The 15,022-nt window shown below is 45.7% G+C and overlaps 1 protein-coding gene across 2 annotated transcripts in view; it reads right to left on the bottom strand.

The window, feature by feature from the left end:
- ralgps2 (Ral GEF with PH domain and SH3 binding motif 2) overlaps positions 1-15,022 on the bottom strand; it is a 67,954-nt gene that overhangs the window by 46,460 nt on the left and 6,472 nt on the right. For both annotated transcript variants that reach the window (XM_079739176.1, XM_079739177.1), the window contains exons 2-4: positions 4,708-4,814; positions 1,630-1,760; positions 1,393-1,497 (exon numbers count right to left, since the gene is read on the bottom strand). In XM_079739176.1, coding sequence (XP_079595302.1) covers positions 1,393-1,497; positions 1,630-1,689 — 165 coding nt within the window. In that variant the 5' untranslated portion in view covers positions 1,690-1,760; positions 4,708-4,814. The remainder of the gene's footprint in view (positions 1-1,392; positions 1,498-1,629; positions 1,761-4,707; positions 4,815-15,022) is intronic.

The following is a 15,022-nucleotide window of genomic DNA, read 5'->3' as shown; positions in this document are numbered from 1 at the left end:
TGAGGAACACAAGACACAACAGCTGTGAGAGCCACGGCACTCAGGTCGGATCAAACAGGCTCCTAACTGGACTGGAAGTTTCCAGAGACATCATGAAGCAATTCATCTGGCACAGGTCAACAAGAGCAATTAGGGTTTACATTTTTCCTACAATATATTTGGTTGTTCATGTTGTCTGTAAAGCGTGCAATTGTTTATGCAGTTGGAAAAGTTAATTTTGTCTGCCGGAGACGTAATGGGAAGCAAACATTGCCACATACTTGGGTTCAGTACAGTATGTGGCAGAGGCCCTTCCTGTTCAGGAAGGGCTCCTGCCACAGTCCTAACCTCACTTACAGGGGATTTGTTAAACAAAACGCTGTGAGGAGACCAGTGGCATTTTATATTTCCAGTTTACATTTGTATTTTTTTAAATCCGTTCTGAGTAAGGTTATTTCATCTCAGACGTCTGTGTAAAAGAAGATGGCCTTCCTCAGCCAAAACAAAAACCAAGGACAAAGGGCGCCTCCTGGTGGCCAGTTACACTGAGCACAGTAAACCAAAAATAAGAAATTTAACATTTAATGAAGCAATTTGTCTTTATTCCATTAGAATTGTAACAGTTGAATATTAACTTTCAGACTTGGTTTTTAAGCAACGAGCTAAAAAAGAAAGAAAAAAGTTGAGTTAAAGTTTGATAAAGTAAATCAAAGAAACTGTTCTCCTGCCCATCGCAGGAATATATACCAGGGCCAGCTTGGTGCTGGCAAGCATCATCAATTATAACTGATCCAAACTGTGACCGAGTTTCACCAGAATCCTTCCATCTCTGGTGGGTTTAACGTCCAGGGAGCAAGTGGGCTGAGCTGATAGATCTTTTTGGTTTTCTACGTTATGGTTTTGGCTTTCTACATTATGGGTTTAGCCATTTGGCTTTATGTTGTCTTTACATGCTAAGACTTCCCACAGCACACTTTCTACTCATCCATAAATTACACTCACCAGTAATTATACAGATATCATGTTATGTTATTATATTATTTCTACTGCATGCTGCTGCTGTTAGACGCATAATCATGTGTGGAGTATTTTTGCAATGATCATAGAATAGTAAAAAATATAATATAATCTCACTTGTACACAACGTTGATTGATTCCTAAGCAACGCCTTGGTCTATATTCATAACCCATACCACTCAGTTATCGATTATAACAAACAATCTGAATAATATCCTACATTAAAAACTCTATTAGATTAGATTTGTGTGGTTTTTGTGAGCAAATTCAGGTTATTGCGTCCAGTTTAACTGTACATTTTTATAAGTAAACTCAAAGAGTCTCCTTCCGACTCCGCTCCTTTCAAGGCATGGGAAACATACGACACAGCATCGCTCCCGTCAGTGGTGCACTTACTGCGTATTCCTCTGGTGTGACCTTTAAAACATCAAACACGACCGCGTCAAAGCTCTTCTTCAGCTCTGAACCCTTATCACTGAGAGACTCTGAGCTGATGCTCCTCTGGAAAAAGAAGAAGAAAGAAGAAGAAACACACGCACACACAAAAAAAAGTAAAACACAAGGCAAAGACAGCATATGATTTAGCACCAGGGGCAACACTTTGGATGTGGAAAAGGTGGGAGGGACACACACCTCAGAGATGGTGGCAGCTGCTGTGCTAACCACCGATTGGCCATTGGGGACATCCATCATTCCCACACCATCTAGCTTTAGCGCAGGAGACCGCTCTTCATCCTCTGTTGCAGCAAAGCCCACCTGGCCCTCTGGACGGAGGAACAAACATACACACCATTTAATATCAAGGCTTTAGAGCATGGAACACCTCTTCACACAGCGGTTGTCTGCAGCACCACCCCATGGTAAAGAGGGGAGGAACACGTGGTGATCTGGAGGTGACGAGATCTCCAAGTGGTGCTGAAGGTTAATTAGATATACATTTCAGAATTACTTAATAACACACCTCATAATCCCTTACTTTATATCCATTATTCCCCCTCATTAAGATCTTGTTTACACACACACACACACACACACACACACACACACACACACACACACACACAGGGCCTGGTGTCTTTTAAAACAACAGTTAGAACATCTGACACCACAGGCGGGTGGGTCCGTGGGGTCATTTCACTTTAAGTTCCAAAAATTGTCAATGTTGTTTAAGCCATACCTGACCCAGGCACAGCAGTAACGAATAACATTGCTATGGCACAATAACAGCATGACACATAAATCATGCAGTGAGCGGTGCTTCCATTGACCACACAGCCACCTCTGTTGGGATTAAATGAACCAGACAGCTGTCTGCTGAGGATGCAGAAATGTTAATTACATTTGGAAAAACCCACCACACAGTCAAGGCCAAAGCTGCCCTTTACTGCATTTGAGGGTCAGGCACATGTGCAATTTAAATATGGATAGAATGTGACATTTACAGCAGATACAAGGCCAAGGGAAATGGTTTTCATTCACTAAAAATATTTTCAATTCTTAAATTAGTTTCCATTTTAGGGGAATTCAGGGGAATGTCTCCTCTAGTTTCCCTATCTCATGCAGCCACAGTGCAGCCCCAAGGGATGTACTTCAGGTTCAAAGCCACTGCCAGTGCCTTAGGGAACTGCCTTATGATGTGGGATGAAAACATAGCCCCGGGAAGACCCACATGAACACAGATGTCATACATACTCTATCAGTGACACCAAGTCCCTACCTTTAATATTCTGTTTTTCTATTTTGGCTTTGGTTTGTGCGGGCAATGCGTAATTGCGTTATACAATGAACAATATTCTGAGGAGCTTTGATGATGAAATACGGAAATACGAAACTACTATGACATAATGACTACAAGACTCTTTGCACTCTACAAAACCAAAATGTAGCACTTGCTCAGAGAGGACAGTAGTATGCACTTACAAGCTGTCTTACTGCAGACTTCTGTATCCTTGCACAGACTAAGAAATTAAACCATTACCGGTAAGCAATTAAACATTACACAAGCAGGTGCAGGGTTCCAGACTGCGACCAAATGGTCGCATTTTGCGACCAAAAAGGGAGTGTGCAACTGAATTTTACATCTGGTCGCACGTGTGCAACCAGTAAATTTAACCTTTTTTTTTTTTGTGTTTACACGTTAAACGGGGGAGGAGCGCGTCAACGAATCTGGAATCTGTGGCAGGCCAATGAGTGTGAGAAGGATAGGGAATGGCCACTGTTCGTAGCTAATGTCTGGAGGGGGAGGGTCCTAGAGATTAAATATCGAGCGTGCGTAAACATCTCTGTGAGCAAACTATTGACTCGTTCTTCGGACCCGCGGCTAGTGTGCCAGTGCCAGAGCCCTGCACGGGTCTTATTTTGCAAACCCGCACCCACAATACTTAAAACCGCATCCGACCCGTGTTCCGAGTCTCTGACAGTAGCGCGAATTACATTCCGCACCCGACCCGACCCACTATAAATTGATATCGACGCCCGACCCGCACCCGAAGGAAAATTAGACACATTAGATGGAATGCCGGGGAATAACACTATGTTGTGTTTGGCCTGGTGTTTTGGATTACTGTTCAAAAAAAGCACATCACCCACTGTGGACGGTTTTAGTTCACTCCTCCGCTCCTGAATAACATATCCAGCACCGGATAAGTCTCGCTCGCAATCACAAAACCCGCGCTGTTCTGGCGTCCGACCCGCACCGCAGCAAGCGTACGACACAGTATACCTACATTATTTTTCACCCCAATTGTGCGGGTCACCCGTCGGGTACCCGAACCCGGTCAGGACTTATGTGCCATAAAGGACTTTTCACAAGGGAGGCGTTTGCCGCGCCTGCTGCATTCTCAATGGAGGGGCAAGCGGGAGCAGCGTCCTGTCAAGCGGCATGACAAGCGGGCGCACTCCCGGGATACTGTCGTTTCCGTGCTCGTTGAACGAATGCACGCACGCGTGGAAAGTTGGTATAGATTAGAATCACACTAAAATGTGACACAGACTTAGAAACCGCAAATTATGATTTCTATCTATTTTCAAAATATGTATTAGTAATACAGTGAAAGAAAATGAGAAAATCCCATTTGCATGTTTATTTACGGTGTGCCGCTAAAGTTTCTAGTTATGCCCCTAAAATTTTCAGTTAGGGGCCACAGTGCTCCTAGTAAAAAAAGTTAGTTTGGATCCCTGAGGTGTTGCAGGATGTTTAAAGGAAATGGGAGGGAAAAGCACACATTCAGATACTATGTGCCGTTTCAACCTGAACTTCTAGCTCTTGTTAAATTCTTTACACATTATAATTGCTTGTCATCATTAGTATGTCACAAAGGTCTGTGTTTGTGCTCGAGAATGCTGGACCAAGGCACCAACCTGTCAGTGACACAAAATGTTCTGCGAGGATTTACAAACAATGGGCTCAATCAATCACAGAGTAACGCATGTATAATCTGAATACAGGGGTTTGTTCGGGGTTTGAAGGGTAGCAGTCCAACACTTCAATTATAAAGCAGGCGCTGCAGAGGCAGAAGTGACGCATTTCACAAAAAAAAAATTGTTCAACGTGCCTATGTTCTGTGCATGCCCAGAACCAAGTGGGCCATTTAAAAATATAGTCCTCGACTAGCAGATTTCAGCCTAGAAAGCGATTGCATTTCTCAAAAATGAAAAGCCTAGCTCACACAAGCTCACTCAACGAACTGGGACAGCTGAGGCGGTGCTTACTGGTTGTGTGTCAGATCAGGCGCATGATGCTGTAGCGTTTGGCTGGCCTCCCCACCTCCGTGCGGCCTCTTTAATCCTGGGCTTCTCCTCCGCTTCAGTCTTGCTGTCTGTTTGAGAGATAGAGGGAGGGTAAAAAAGAGGAAGAGAGACAGGAAGAGGATTCATGATGATTCATCTGAGCACAAGGAAAGCCCACACACACACACACACACACACACACACACACACACACACACACACACACACACACACACACACACCTGATAGCATGTATTTTTCAAGATTACCGTACGATCTGGAACAAGTCCTGGAAAACTTCACAAATTGCAGAAAAGGAATGGCGGTTGCTAGGGAGAATAAAGCATGTGACCATGGCCTAGGCAGCAGCTTCAGATCCTAGCTGTGCCGTATGGTGCCCATGCAGGCTTATTGTCACTCCTCATGAGAGGTGCCTCCTAGATCATGTGTGTTTGGGTGAGCCTGGTCGGCGATGAGCTCAGTGGCATAAAAAACACGAGTCTTGTAACACCTCCACATTTAACCAGATCCACTGAACAAACAAACCACACACACAAAACAAGTTAAACTGGCCGCTTAAACTGAACTCAAAAACAGTTGACATGAGTTAACATTCACGTGTTGAGCTATTCTTGAACCCATAGCTTAGGTATGCAGTTGACCATGTGGTAGTTAGCATACAGTTGCTCACCCAATCCAAAAACTAGACGTGTATGTTATCATGATATCCGACAAAAGATTGGATTACAAGAGTTCCTGAACAATATGCAGAAGTTGTTTGGTATGCTGAACACCCTGTAAAGAAGTTCACCCAAAATAATTGATTCAAGGGGAACTACAACTCAAAACAAACGCATGCGAGAAGGTATGTTGGATAATCCAAATAAACAGCCTGCCCTACAAAACAGAGAAAGTGGATATGGAAAGGGTCAACGTGGCTACTCTATTTCCCCACCACTCATTAGATGCATATTAGACCTTGACCACTAGATGTCTCACTTGGTTTGGGAATAAAAGTGAGCGCCAGGACCTAGTGTAGAGCGGACTGCCAGAAGATGAAAAATATGTAGAATGAAAATAAAATCCCAGTGAACATCAAAAAGAAATTCATGTTAAAATGTTCTCTCTAAAACACATATACACAACCTAAACCACAACAATCGACTGCAAAGGACATGATTCGAAAAGCTTGAATGTGGCTACAGCTGACTGCAAATGACAGGGCCGGACGTGCTAGGAGAAGGCTAAGTTTATCATTTGGGGTTTTCATGTCTGCTGTGTCCTGCAGCAAGCAGCTTTGAGCTGCTTACCTGCACCAAAAAGGTAAGCACCTTTATCTTTTTTTGCCTGTCTGCTGGCCGTCTGAGCGGCTAATCCTGGCTGGCATCAGCATTCGTCTCTCTGCTTTGACTTCTTTGACTGGACCTTTAACAAACTCTCGCTAGGGCAAACTGAAACCAACATTCACTAAAGCTTAAGAGAGAGCCGATCTGTAGCTTCCACTTAATGGGCTATTCCTGATCAGAAAATTACGTTCAGCATCTCAGCCATTCCTGGAGGGGTTTCCGGGTTAAAAGGGCTATGTTAGGTGACATAATCGCACATGCTTGCTCACCAGACGCACACACAATCTTTTCTAATGTTTCTAATGCACACACACTTTTCAGCACACCCTGTTCACAAGAGGGGCTGTACGAAATCCCCGGAGAGCACTTGCAGGGTGGTGTTGGGTGTTGGGGCCTGCCTGGGAACACCAGGAATGCTGAAACGGGCTATGGTCTCTAAGACCCGACCTTGCTTCTTGATAAAACAAAAGAACCAACGGTTGAATGGATGAAAAGATGAATGGTGGGAGACCACTCACAGGTGAGACCTTCATGCCGGGGCTTGTCGACTGGTGGAAGTGCCTTCAGGCTGCATCTGACTCATTATATGGCTCAGTTCTGTCAAATTATCCCCCTGCGAAGCCAGTTCCACACATCAGCCCGACTCCCTCCCTCCCTCCCTGAGCCGTTTTTTGACATTGACATGCTGCAGCTGAAAGACAAAAGAGAGCGACTGCAGAACCAGCCTCGGTCGCTAGTGCTGAGCCTACTGCTGGGGCCCTCACCCTGCAAGCTCTTCATTGTTGTTGAGCACACAGTAGGATTTAGATCATAGGGTTGGCTGGTCTACAAAGATTGCGTGACAAGTCGGATACTCCTGCTCTAATAGAGCAGGAATACAGCATCAGCGGCAGCCATTCTCAAACAATCCTCCCCACCCCGCCACTCTCTCTTCCAACAGCCTTTCTAATTGGACCCGGTCCAAGCGGGAGGTGTAACGGCTCCATGTGGATGAGGTGACCTGTTTGGGCGTCTGTGAGAAGCAGGATCGTGGGGTTAAAAAAGAAACACACGAGCACTCATACCCTCGGCCAAAACAGACCTTAAACCCGTTTGCTTTTCATGTGTACAGATCATTATCCAGACGTTCGTGCTCAGTCCCAGCGAGAGGCCGAAAAAGCATCATGCGAGCGAACATAAACAGAACAAGGGTTTTATGTCTGTTTAGCTTGGCAGGTGTGTCCTGGATCTCCTTTTGCTACGCTGAACAGAGTTTCCAACGTACTTCCATTTCTGTGATAGACGTCTGCGCAGGGAAAGGTCAACACACTGCGACTGTGTGCTTAGGGGTGGAGGGTTCAGTGTTCTACTGGCACCGCGGGCCTGTCTCGGACGCTTTTACTGGATAGAAAACGCTCACACAGTACACCCCACTTCTCTCCCTCTTCTCCCACCACACGACTCCTTCCCCTCCCACTCCAAGCAAGACCAGCCACCACTAGACATGGTGGTCATGTCCCATGATGCATTATGTTTAAAACGGTTTCAGAGTAAAGCCAGAGATAGGCTTTAGGGAGTCGTTGTCCCCAGCCACTAAGCAAGCACTGCCGTGTAATCTGTTCTTGTGTTTCCCTTTAACAGGGGAGGAATGACCGGGACCTGTGGTTTAGGTATGGCTAATAAGAGACTTCCAAGACTTGATGGCTATCCTGTCTCCATCCCCAAAAATAGTGCATGTGCGCCGCCATGTGCATGGCCCACGCACGCTCATGCATGCAGATCGGACTGACGGCGGGCCGTAATGCCTCATGCATTTGTAAACGCGTGCCGCAGATGCGCCAGCACCGGGAAGCTAAAGTGGGTCAGTGTGTTGAGCAGAGCAGCGAGGGAAGTGACATTTACAGAGATCAACTAACCTCCCCCCCAACCCTCAACCCAACCACTCCTCTTCTGGACACCCAAGCGAACCATGCCATGAACACACTCACTAGCATCAAAAGGTTGGAATGAGGCACGCTTAGAACATAGCACCCGGCTGGCCCTGGGCCTGACACGTTTCAAAAATGGGTATTACGGACACGACAAGAGGTTTCAAGAGGTTTCAGTCATGATTGTCCGGGATTTGATTTGTAATAGCAGGAGATGCTTAGGAAGCCGCAACAGTATAAATCAACATATTATTTGTGGTTTGTAATGCACATCTATGCACTCTGAGTGTTGTTTTAAACTGTTTTCCAAAATAAATGAAGAGAAGACACTGAAGGCTTTTGCCTTTTGACGTGGGGCTAGGCAGGGCCATGTTTAACTTCACGGCCGACCACACAGACATTTAGACAGGCCATGGTGAGGTTTAACAACTAATGTCAAATTCAATAAGACAAATATACTTCTTAGATGCAACCCATTTTGTCTGGCTGAAGATAGATATTCATGCCAAGAAGCGTGGGCTTACTGCGTCCATGATTCAGGCTCTCCTTTGGATCCTTAAGATTCCAGAATAAGCCCACATCACACATGCAATTGACATTGGTGGATTGTGGCGGCGAGATGGAGGGTTTGTGACCCCCTAATTAAGGGGTACAGGACCCTGCCATCTACGGCAGTGGTCAACAGCCTGCTGTTGAAACTCGTTTGATTAAAGCACGCTATTGTTAAACATGGTCCACATAACAATGAAAAGGCTATTAATTCACTTCTAACACACACACACACACACACACACACACACACACACACACACACACACACACACACACACACACACACACACACACACACTAGAGGCATTTAATTGGGCTAAATAAAAGGAGCATGGGTAAGGGGGATGCAACCGTATTTACAGTGTTTTATACATTACCATTTTAATATGATCAGTGATGGACTTTTGATTTCTATATGCTCCTGTGTAATCGGGAACACCACCAAAGAGATATCCTCTCTCTATGGGAATTTTGTTCTAGATGATGGAAAACACCTTCTGGTACAACAGTGCTTAAATACCTGGTAGTACAGCCGTGGGAAACACTACCAGTTACCAGTGACCACAGTGTTTAAACACATTTTACAGCGGTGGTATAACACCTAGAACAACAGTGGTTTGGCAGTCATTCAATTTTAAACTGGCAGCTTAAGATGTTAAGCAGGCTTCAACTAAAGAAGGTATTCAGGATCATTGTTCCCCATCTCTCTTTCTCCCCCCCGCCCATACTGGCCTCCAGGGCTACCGCCAGGCCACCAGGGAGAACAGCACATTGAGCTTGATCTAAGGTGGGCCAGGCTAATAACAAACACTCCATGATGGCCTGCACGTACACACGGTCACACAGCATGTGTCTGCAGGTCTGTCCCCGACAGCAGGTCAATACAAGCTGCTGTCACTCAGCAGACACACACGCGTGTGTGTGTGTGTGTGTGTGTGTGTGTGTGTGTGTGTGTGTGTGTGTGTGTGTGTGTGTGTGTGTGTGTGTGTGTGTGTGTGTGTGTGTGTGTGTGTGTGTGTGTGTGTGTGTGTGTGTGTGTGTGTGTTTCTTAACATGGCTGAGCCAACAGCCTCTTCACAGTTCCCTCGATCACTTAACATGCCGCTGATGTTCCAACTGTCGCCGAAAGGCACAGGGGCTGGAGCAAGCCAGTTCCACACCACCAGTATGCAATTATTAAGACTTGTGACAGGAAGTAGGGGTGTAGGAATAGAGGTGGGTATAAATAAACACCTGCAACTCAGGGAGTACAGCAGCAGCCTAAAATAACTTTTCTAAAGTAAATAAAAAGGAAATATCAAAGATGCCGATGCGTCCAATATGACCCCTGCAGCACCCAGAGTAAGGTTACGCCTTTTCGGAACCCAGAGGGTTTCTATGGAAGTCTCAAGCCGCAGGTCCGAGTCTCTGTCATTTAGTGACCAGTCATTTTAATTAATATAGATAAATAAAGAGTGCCACATGTGCGCTTTCAAGTGAGGCAGCCAATTCAAATGTGGACCCTGATCAAAACAGAATCATCATTACGCTCATGGCTCTTTGATATTTAATACCCATCAAATGGGGCAATGGGACTGGGTCATTTTAACAGACGACACGTCTCCCATAAATACCTCCTCTCCAAGGGGAGGATATTCATTGTAATGAAGAACCAATGAAAAAATAAACCGGCTGTATTCTCCCGCCTGATGCATTGATCCATTGGCTTATTAATATTAACACCCATATGTCAATGCGGTTATGCAGAAATAGCCCAGGGGTGCTTTGAATCTTTGAAAGCATCTGACATGAACAGCTCTGTGGATGCTTGACTGTAGATTCATCAGTGACTGACCAATAATGTATTACTACTGGGCAATCACTTATCCGTTTCTGTCTGGGGACTGGATGTAAGAAAGATTAATTGCAGCAATTCCCATTCACTGTGAATTACAGTAATTGAACTGTACGGTGTCATTCACACCGTCTGAACTGATTGAACTACTGACCTTATTGTTGCAAACGCCATGCAGATACTTAAACCATATCAAAATGAATGCCATAATCAGAACAGCTAAACCCAGACAGAGGTGCCTACTGAACCCTCCACCAAACATGCTAGTACAGACAACCAATTCTATACATCCGCGTTGACATTTGCAAAGTTGCAGACAAAGAAGACGACTTTAGTTATCCAAAACAAATTTAGTCTACATAAACACTTTATGCAAATGACCACTGGATCCCACCATAACAGTATTTTGACCTTGATGGCAGTTTATTGTAGCACATGTGCACTTATTCAATCCCTCTCCTTATCTCCCTGTATCCCACACAACTCCCTGGGTGATATTGAGCACTCAGGCCATGCCTTCTGTTTAAGCACACGCTTGCACGTCCTCTCCAGTCCCTCAGTGCCATAACGGACAAAGCTCCACCATCCCTGGAATACCCCGCTGCACATTTTCCCGCAGAATACCACAACACAGTCCAGAACAAGAAACACAGCTTGGGGTGAACGCAGACACACATCTCTTAACAGTCCAACTGTTCTAAATGCAGGCGGTTGGCTCAAAGTCCTCTGTACCAGAAATGAGTCTGCCAAGCTGCTGAGTAGTGGCTTGGTTGCAGGGAGGCAGTCTGTCACGTGTAGCTGTCTGTCTGTCTGTCTGTCTGTCTGTCTGGTGTAGCCGTCTGTCTGTCTGTCTGGTGTAGCCGTCTGTCTGTCTGTCTGGTGTAGCCGTCTGTCCGTCTGTCTGTCTGTCTGGTGTAGCCGTCTGTCCGTCTGTCTGTCTGTCTGGTGTAGCCGTCTGTCCGTCTCTCTGTCTGTCTGGTGTAGCTGTCTGTCTGTCTGTCTGGTGTAGCCGTCTGGCCGTCTGTCTGTCTGGTGTAGCCATCTGTCTGTCCATCTGTCTGTCTGTCTGTCTGGCTGTCTGTCTGGCTGTGTCTGTCTCTCTGTGTCTGTCTCTCTGTGTCTGTCTCTCTGTGTCTGTCTCTCTGTGTCTGTCTCTCTGTCTCTCTGTGTCTGTCTCTCTGTGTCTGTCTGTCTGGCTGTCTGTCTGGCTGTGTCTGTCTCTCTGTGTCTGTCTCTCTGTGTCTGTCTCTCTGTCTCTCTGTGTCTGTCTCTCTGTGTCTGTCTCTCTGTGTCTGTCTCTCTGTGTCTGTCTCTCTGTGTCTGTCTCTCTGTCTCTCTGTGTCTGTCTCTCTGTGTCTGTCTGTCTGGCTGTCTGTCTGGCTGTGTCTGTCTCTCTGTGTCTGTCTCTCTGTGTCTGTCTCTCTGTCTCTCTGTGTCTGTCTCTCTGTGTCTGTCTCTCTGTGTCTGTCTCTCTGTGTCTGTCTCTCTGTGTCTTTCTCTCTTGATTTGTGTGGAATAATAAGTGTGGAACTGTGAGCCAGTGACAGAAACTTTCAAGAAAGAAAAAAAGAAAAGGAAGGGAGGGAGTGAGGGAGGAGGAGAGGAGAGGAAGCAGCATGCTAACAGTCAGGGTCATTCCCTCACACAACCAGTTAACAGGAAAAGGACCGGAAAACAATAGTGGTCAGGAGTGGAGTGGGAACGATGACGTTAAGAGGAAACCGATAGGATGTCTATCTCTTCCTCTACGAGTCCCTGAGGCCGCTGGGTCACAGTCAGAACTCAACACTTCAAACTCATATATATAGTCACCATGCGTGACCTGCGAGCAGATGGCGCAGAACAAAAACAACGCAAACGCGGAGCCGGCTCATACAGCGATTTGTTCCCGTGTCGTGTGACTCTGGAATGTTGACGCTCCACAACGGACCGCGAGTCCAAAGCAGAGATGTGATTGGAGAATTTTGCAGGATGTCAGGATGCCTGTGGTTGTTTACTCATCATATAATTTGAGAACAGGTCATGTGGTTCCCGCCCGTACAAACACCTTACCGACTCCCTACGCATGCCGGCACAGAAAGTGTAAGGAGCAAACTAATTAGATTTGAATGAACTACTACAACAACAACAACACTGAGAACCTTTCCTTCCGGAAATACATACAATAACCACCAACTGCAGTCTTTCATGCTTTGAGTTTCTCGTCCACTAGTGCTCCTCTAGTGGCCCTGTAGTGCCCCTCTAGTTCGCCCCACCCCGGTCCTCTAGTGGCCCCCCTGGTCCTCTAGTCCTCTAGGAGAACGTTGACCAACGATGATCAAACGGCGGGTATAAAATGCCATGGCCGCATGTAGACGGTCTGTGCGCCTCCCACCAGGCACATCAAGGCCGCTACAATAGTCTTTGGTGATGAGAGTCAATACCACTTCCTAGAGAAAGAGGGGCCGGACCCTGGTCTACCGTGTCAAACAGCCTTTACACATACTGAAGGAACCCTGAGGTTTGGTTTGCCTTAATCGATGCGTATTTACTACAGAGATATATTTTAGGTCGTTAATGGTGTTGTGTGCCATGTCGAAAACTATGCAAGGGCGTCATTATTGCTATGCGAGTGAGTGACTGTTACAGTGCGTTGCCTTATCGAGACACAAGAAATATGACAATGCTAAACTTGTTTTGGTTTTCTTCCAACTCATCCAGAAGAGGCATGGTGCCCTGGTACTGGGTTTCCTCCAGAAGGGGTTCGACACAGCCAGAAAAATACAGACGGACACACACACACACTTCTTAAGCCGATGATACAGTACAAACAATGTTTTTCCCCCCGTTCACATGTAATCACTCGGTCACGGTGCCGCATCTGACCAGCAGTAAAACACTTGCGAGTCCCTTTTTTCCTTTGCACTATTCTTCCCCTGTATGTTTTATCACATGCCTGGGGTCACTGCAGATTAGTTTCATATTGAACAAAACAAGCTTACCCAACTACCGTCTCGCACACTCGGGGGCAGATATTGGCAAGCTCGAGGTCAGGGATCACCAGAGTGATCTCAGTGCTGTGATAAGATAAAATTTCCTTGCAACGCATGACCTACATGCGCAAATACCCAAACAGGTATGTGTACTGCATATTGTTCATAATTGTTCATATCGTTTAAAGCCTGGGGATGACTCCAGAGAGAGCGAGAGTGAGAGAGAGAGTCTGGTAGTTAATGTCTCATTAGAGAGTAGAGTGAATAACGACGCTAGAGTCCTCTATGCCTAATCAGGGCTTGATCAGATACATGCCTTCTCCAAAATCTATAGCCAAACAGTTGTCAGGCCTGGCTGGAAAAGCATATCAATAGGTCAAATGTATGGTGCCAAGAACTAATCAGCCTTATCTTCAGCTCTTTTCCTCCTCCCCTGCTAAAAGAACACAAAGTTTTCCCCCTCAGCTTCACAATGATGTACGAGAGCACAGACATAGCTTGTTTCCCAGGAGGTGTTGTCAGTTGGGCCCCAGGGCCTTGTCGTGAGACACTGAATCGGGAGGCAGCGCAGGCCTCAACCTGACAAACAGAGTAAGACACACAAGACACCTCACCACCTAATGTAGAACAATGGCTGGTCAGTAGATGGCCGTGTCAGGCTCTGTCAAGCGTCACAAACATTCAAAATTAAGGGACAATCTATACTTTAAAAAAAGAAAACGAGAAAAGGGAGAAGGTATATCTCCACAAAGTATGAGCGCATGAAAGTCATAAGCTAACCAAACACACAATAGCCGAAATACCATCGTTCAGTTTTTCAAATACCATCGTTTATTTTTTGAGCAGTCTCAAAAAATAACAACTGAGTTGCAGGCAATGTCATGTGTGTCTAATATTCTATTAACCAGGGTTGATATTTTGGCCCCATTCACCCAGAGCTCATCCCTACATGGGAGGCTGGTTAGGGGAGGCTTTCATGGTGCAACGGTCCCCCAGCCAGTCGACCTAGACCCGGATGTTTTCACGAGGTGAGGTGAGTGATATGAGGCGGTGCAGGAGAAGAGACGCAAGACCAGAGAGGGAGTGTTTCGAACACTGCAGTATCTCACTGCTCATCTTTATGGCTGTTTGGGGTGCAATGTTTGAAAAATAGAAAAAAAAAAAGTCACTTGCTCAAATGGACTCGTAAAAACGTTTCACTCTGTGCTATCGCCGCTCATGAGCTCTTCTCCCGTTCCCTCTCCCACACATTATGTTCTGGGCTTCTTTTCCACAAACGTGAAAAAAAAAAAAAATAAATAAAAAAAAGAAAATGGCACCACACTAGAATATGGCTCACCACATTCGAAAAAAGATTGTTCTACTTATGCACTCCAACTGAGATTTTTACCAAAAATACATGGCCTTCTTGCCAAAAGAAATCCTCACAAGAGAGGAGGAGACAATGCAAGGGTATGGGGAACATTGAAATAGGGAATAATGTATACATCCATTGCTGGGGTTTGAACTATTTGAAGAGGTTGATATTTAAACCAAGTTCTTCCATTGCATAGCCATCAGCCTAGCCTAATCAAGAGACAACACAATGATGTAGTTTAGCAACAGAAGGTATTTTTCTCTTCATGAAACGGTGTACCATCATCGACATGCCTTAAAAATATATATATATATTCTGCTTGGTTATGG

The sequence above is a fragment of the Pollachius pollachius genome, assembly GCF_949987615.1.
Source record: "Pollachius pollachius genome assembly, chromosome: 7".
Taxonomy (NCBI): Eukaryota; Metazoa; Chordata; class Actinopteri; order Gadiformes; family Gadidae; genus Pollachius; species Pollachius pollachius.
Note: the sequence above shows the minus strand (reverse complement) of the source record. Positions and strands in the feature narration are given on the sequence as shown.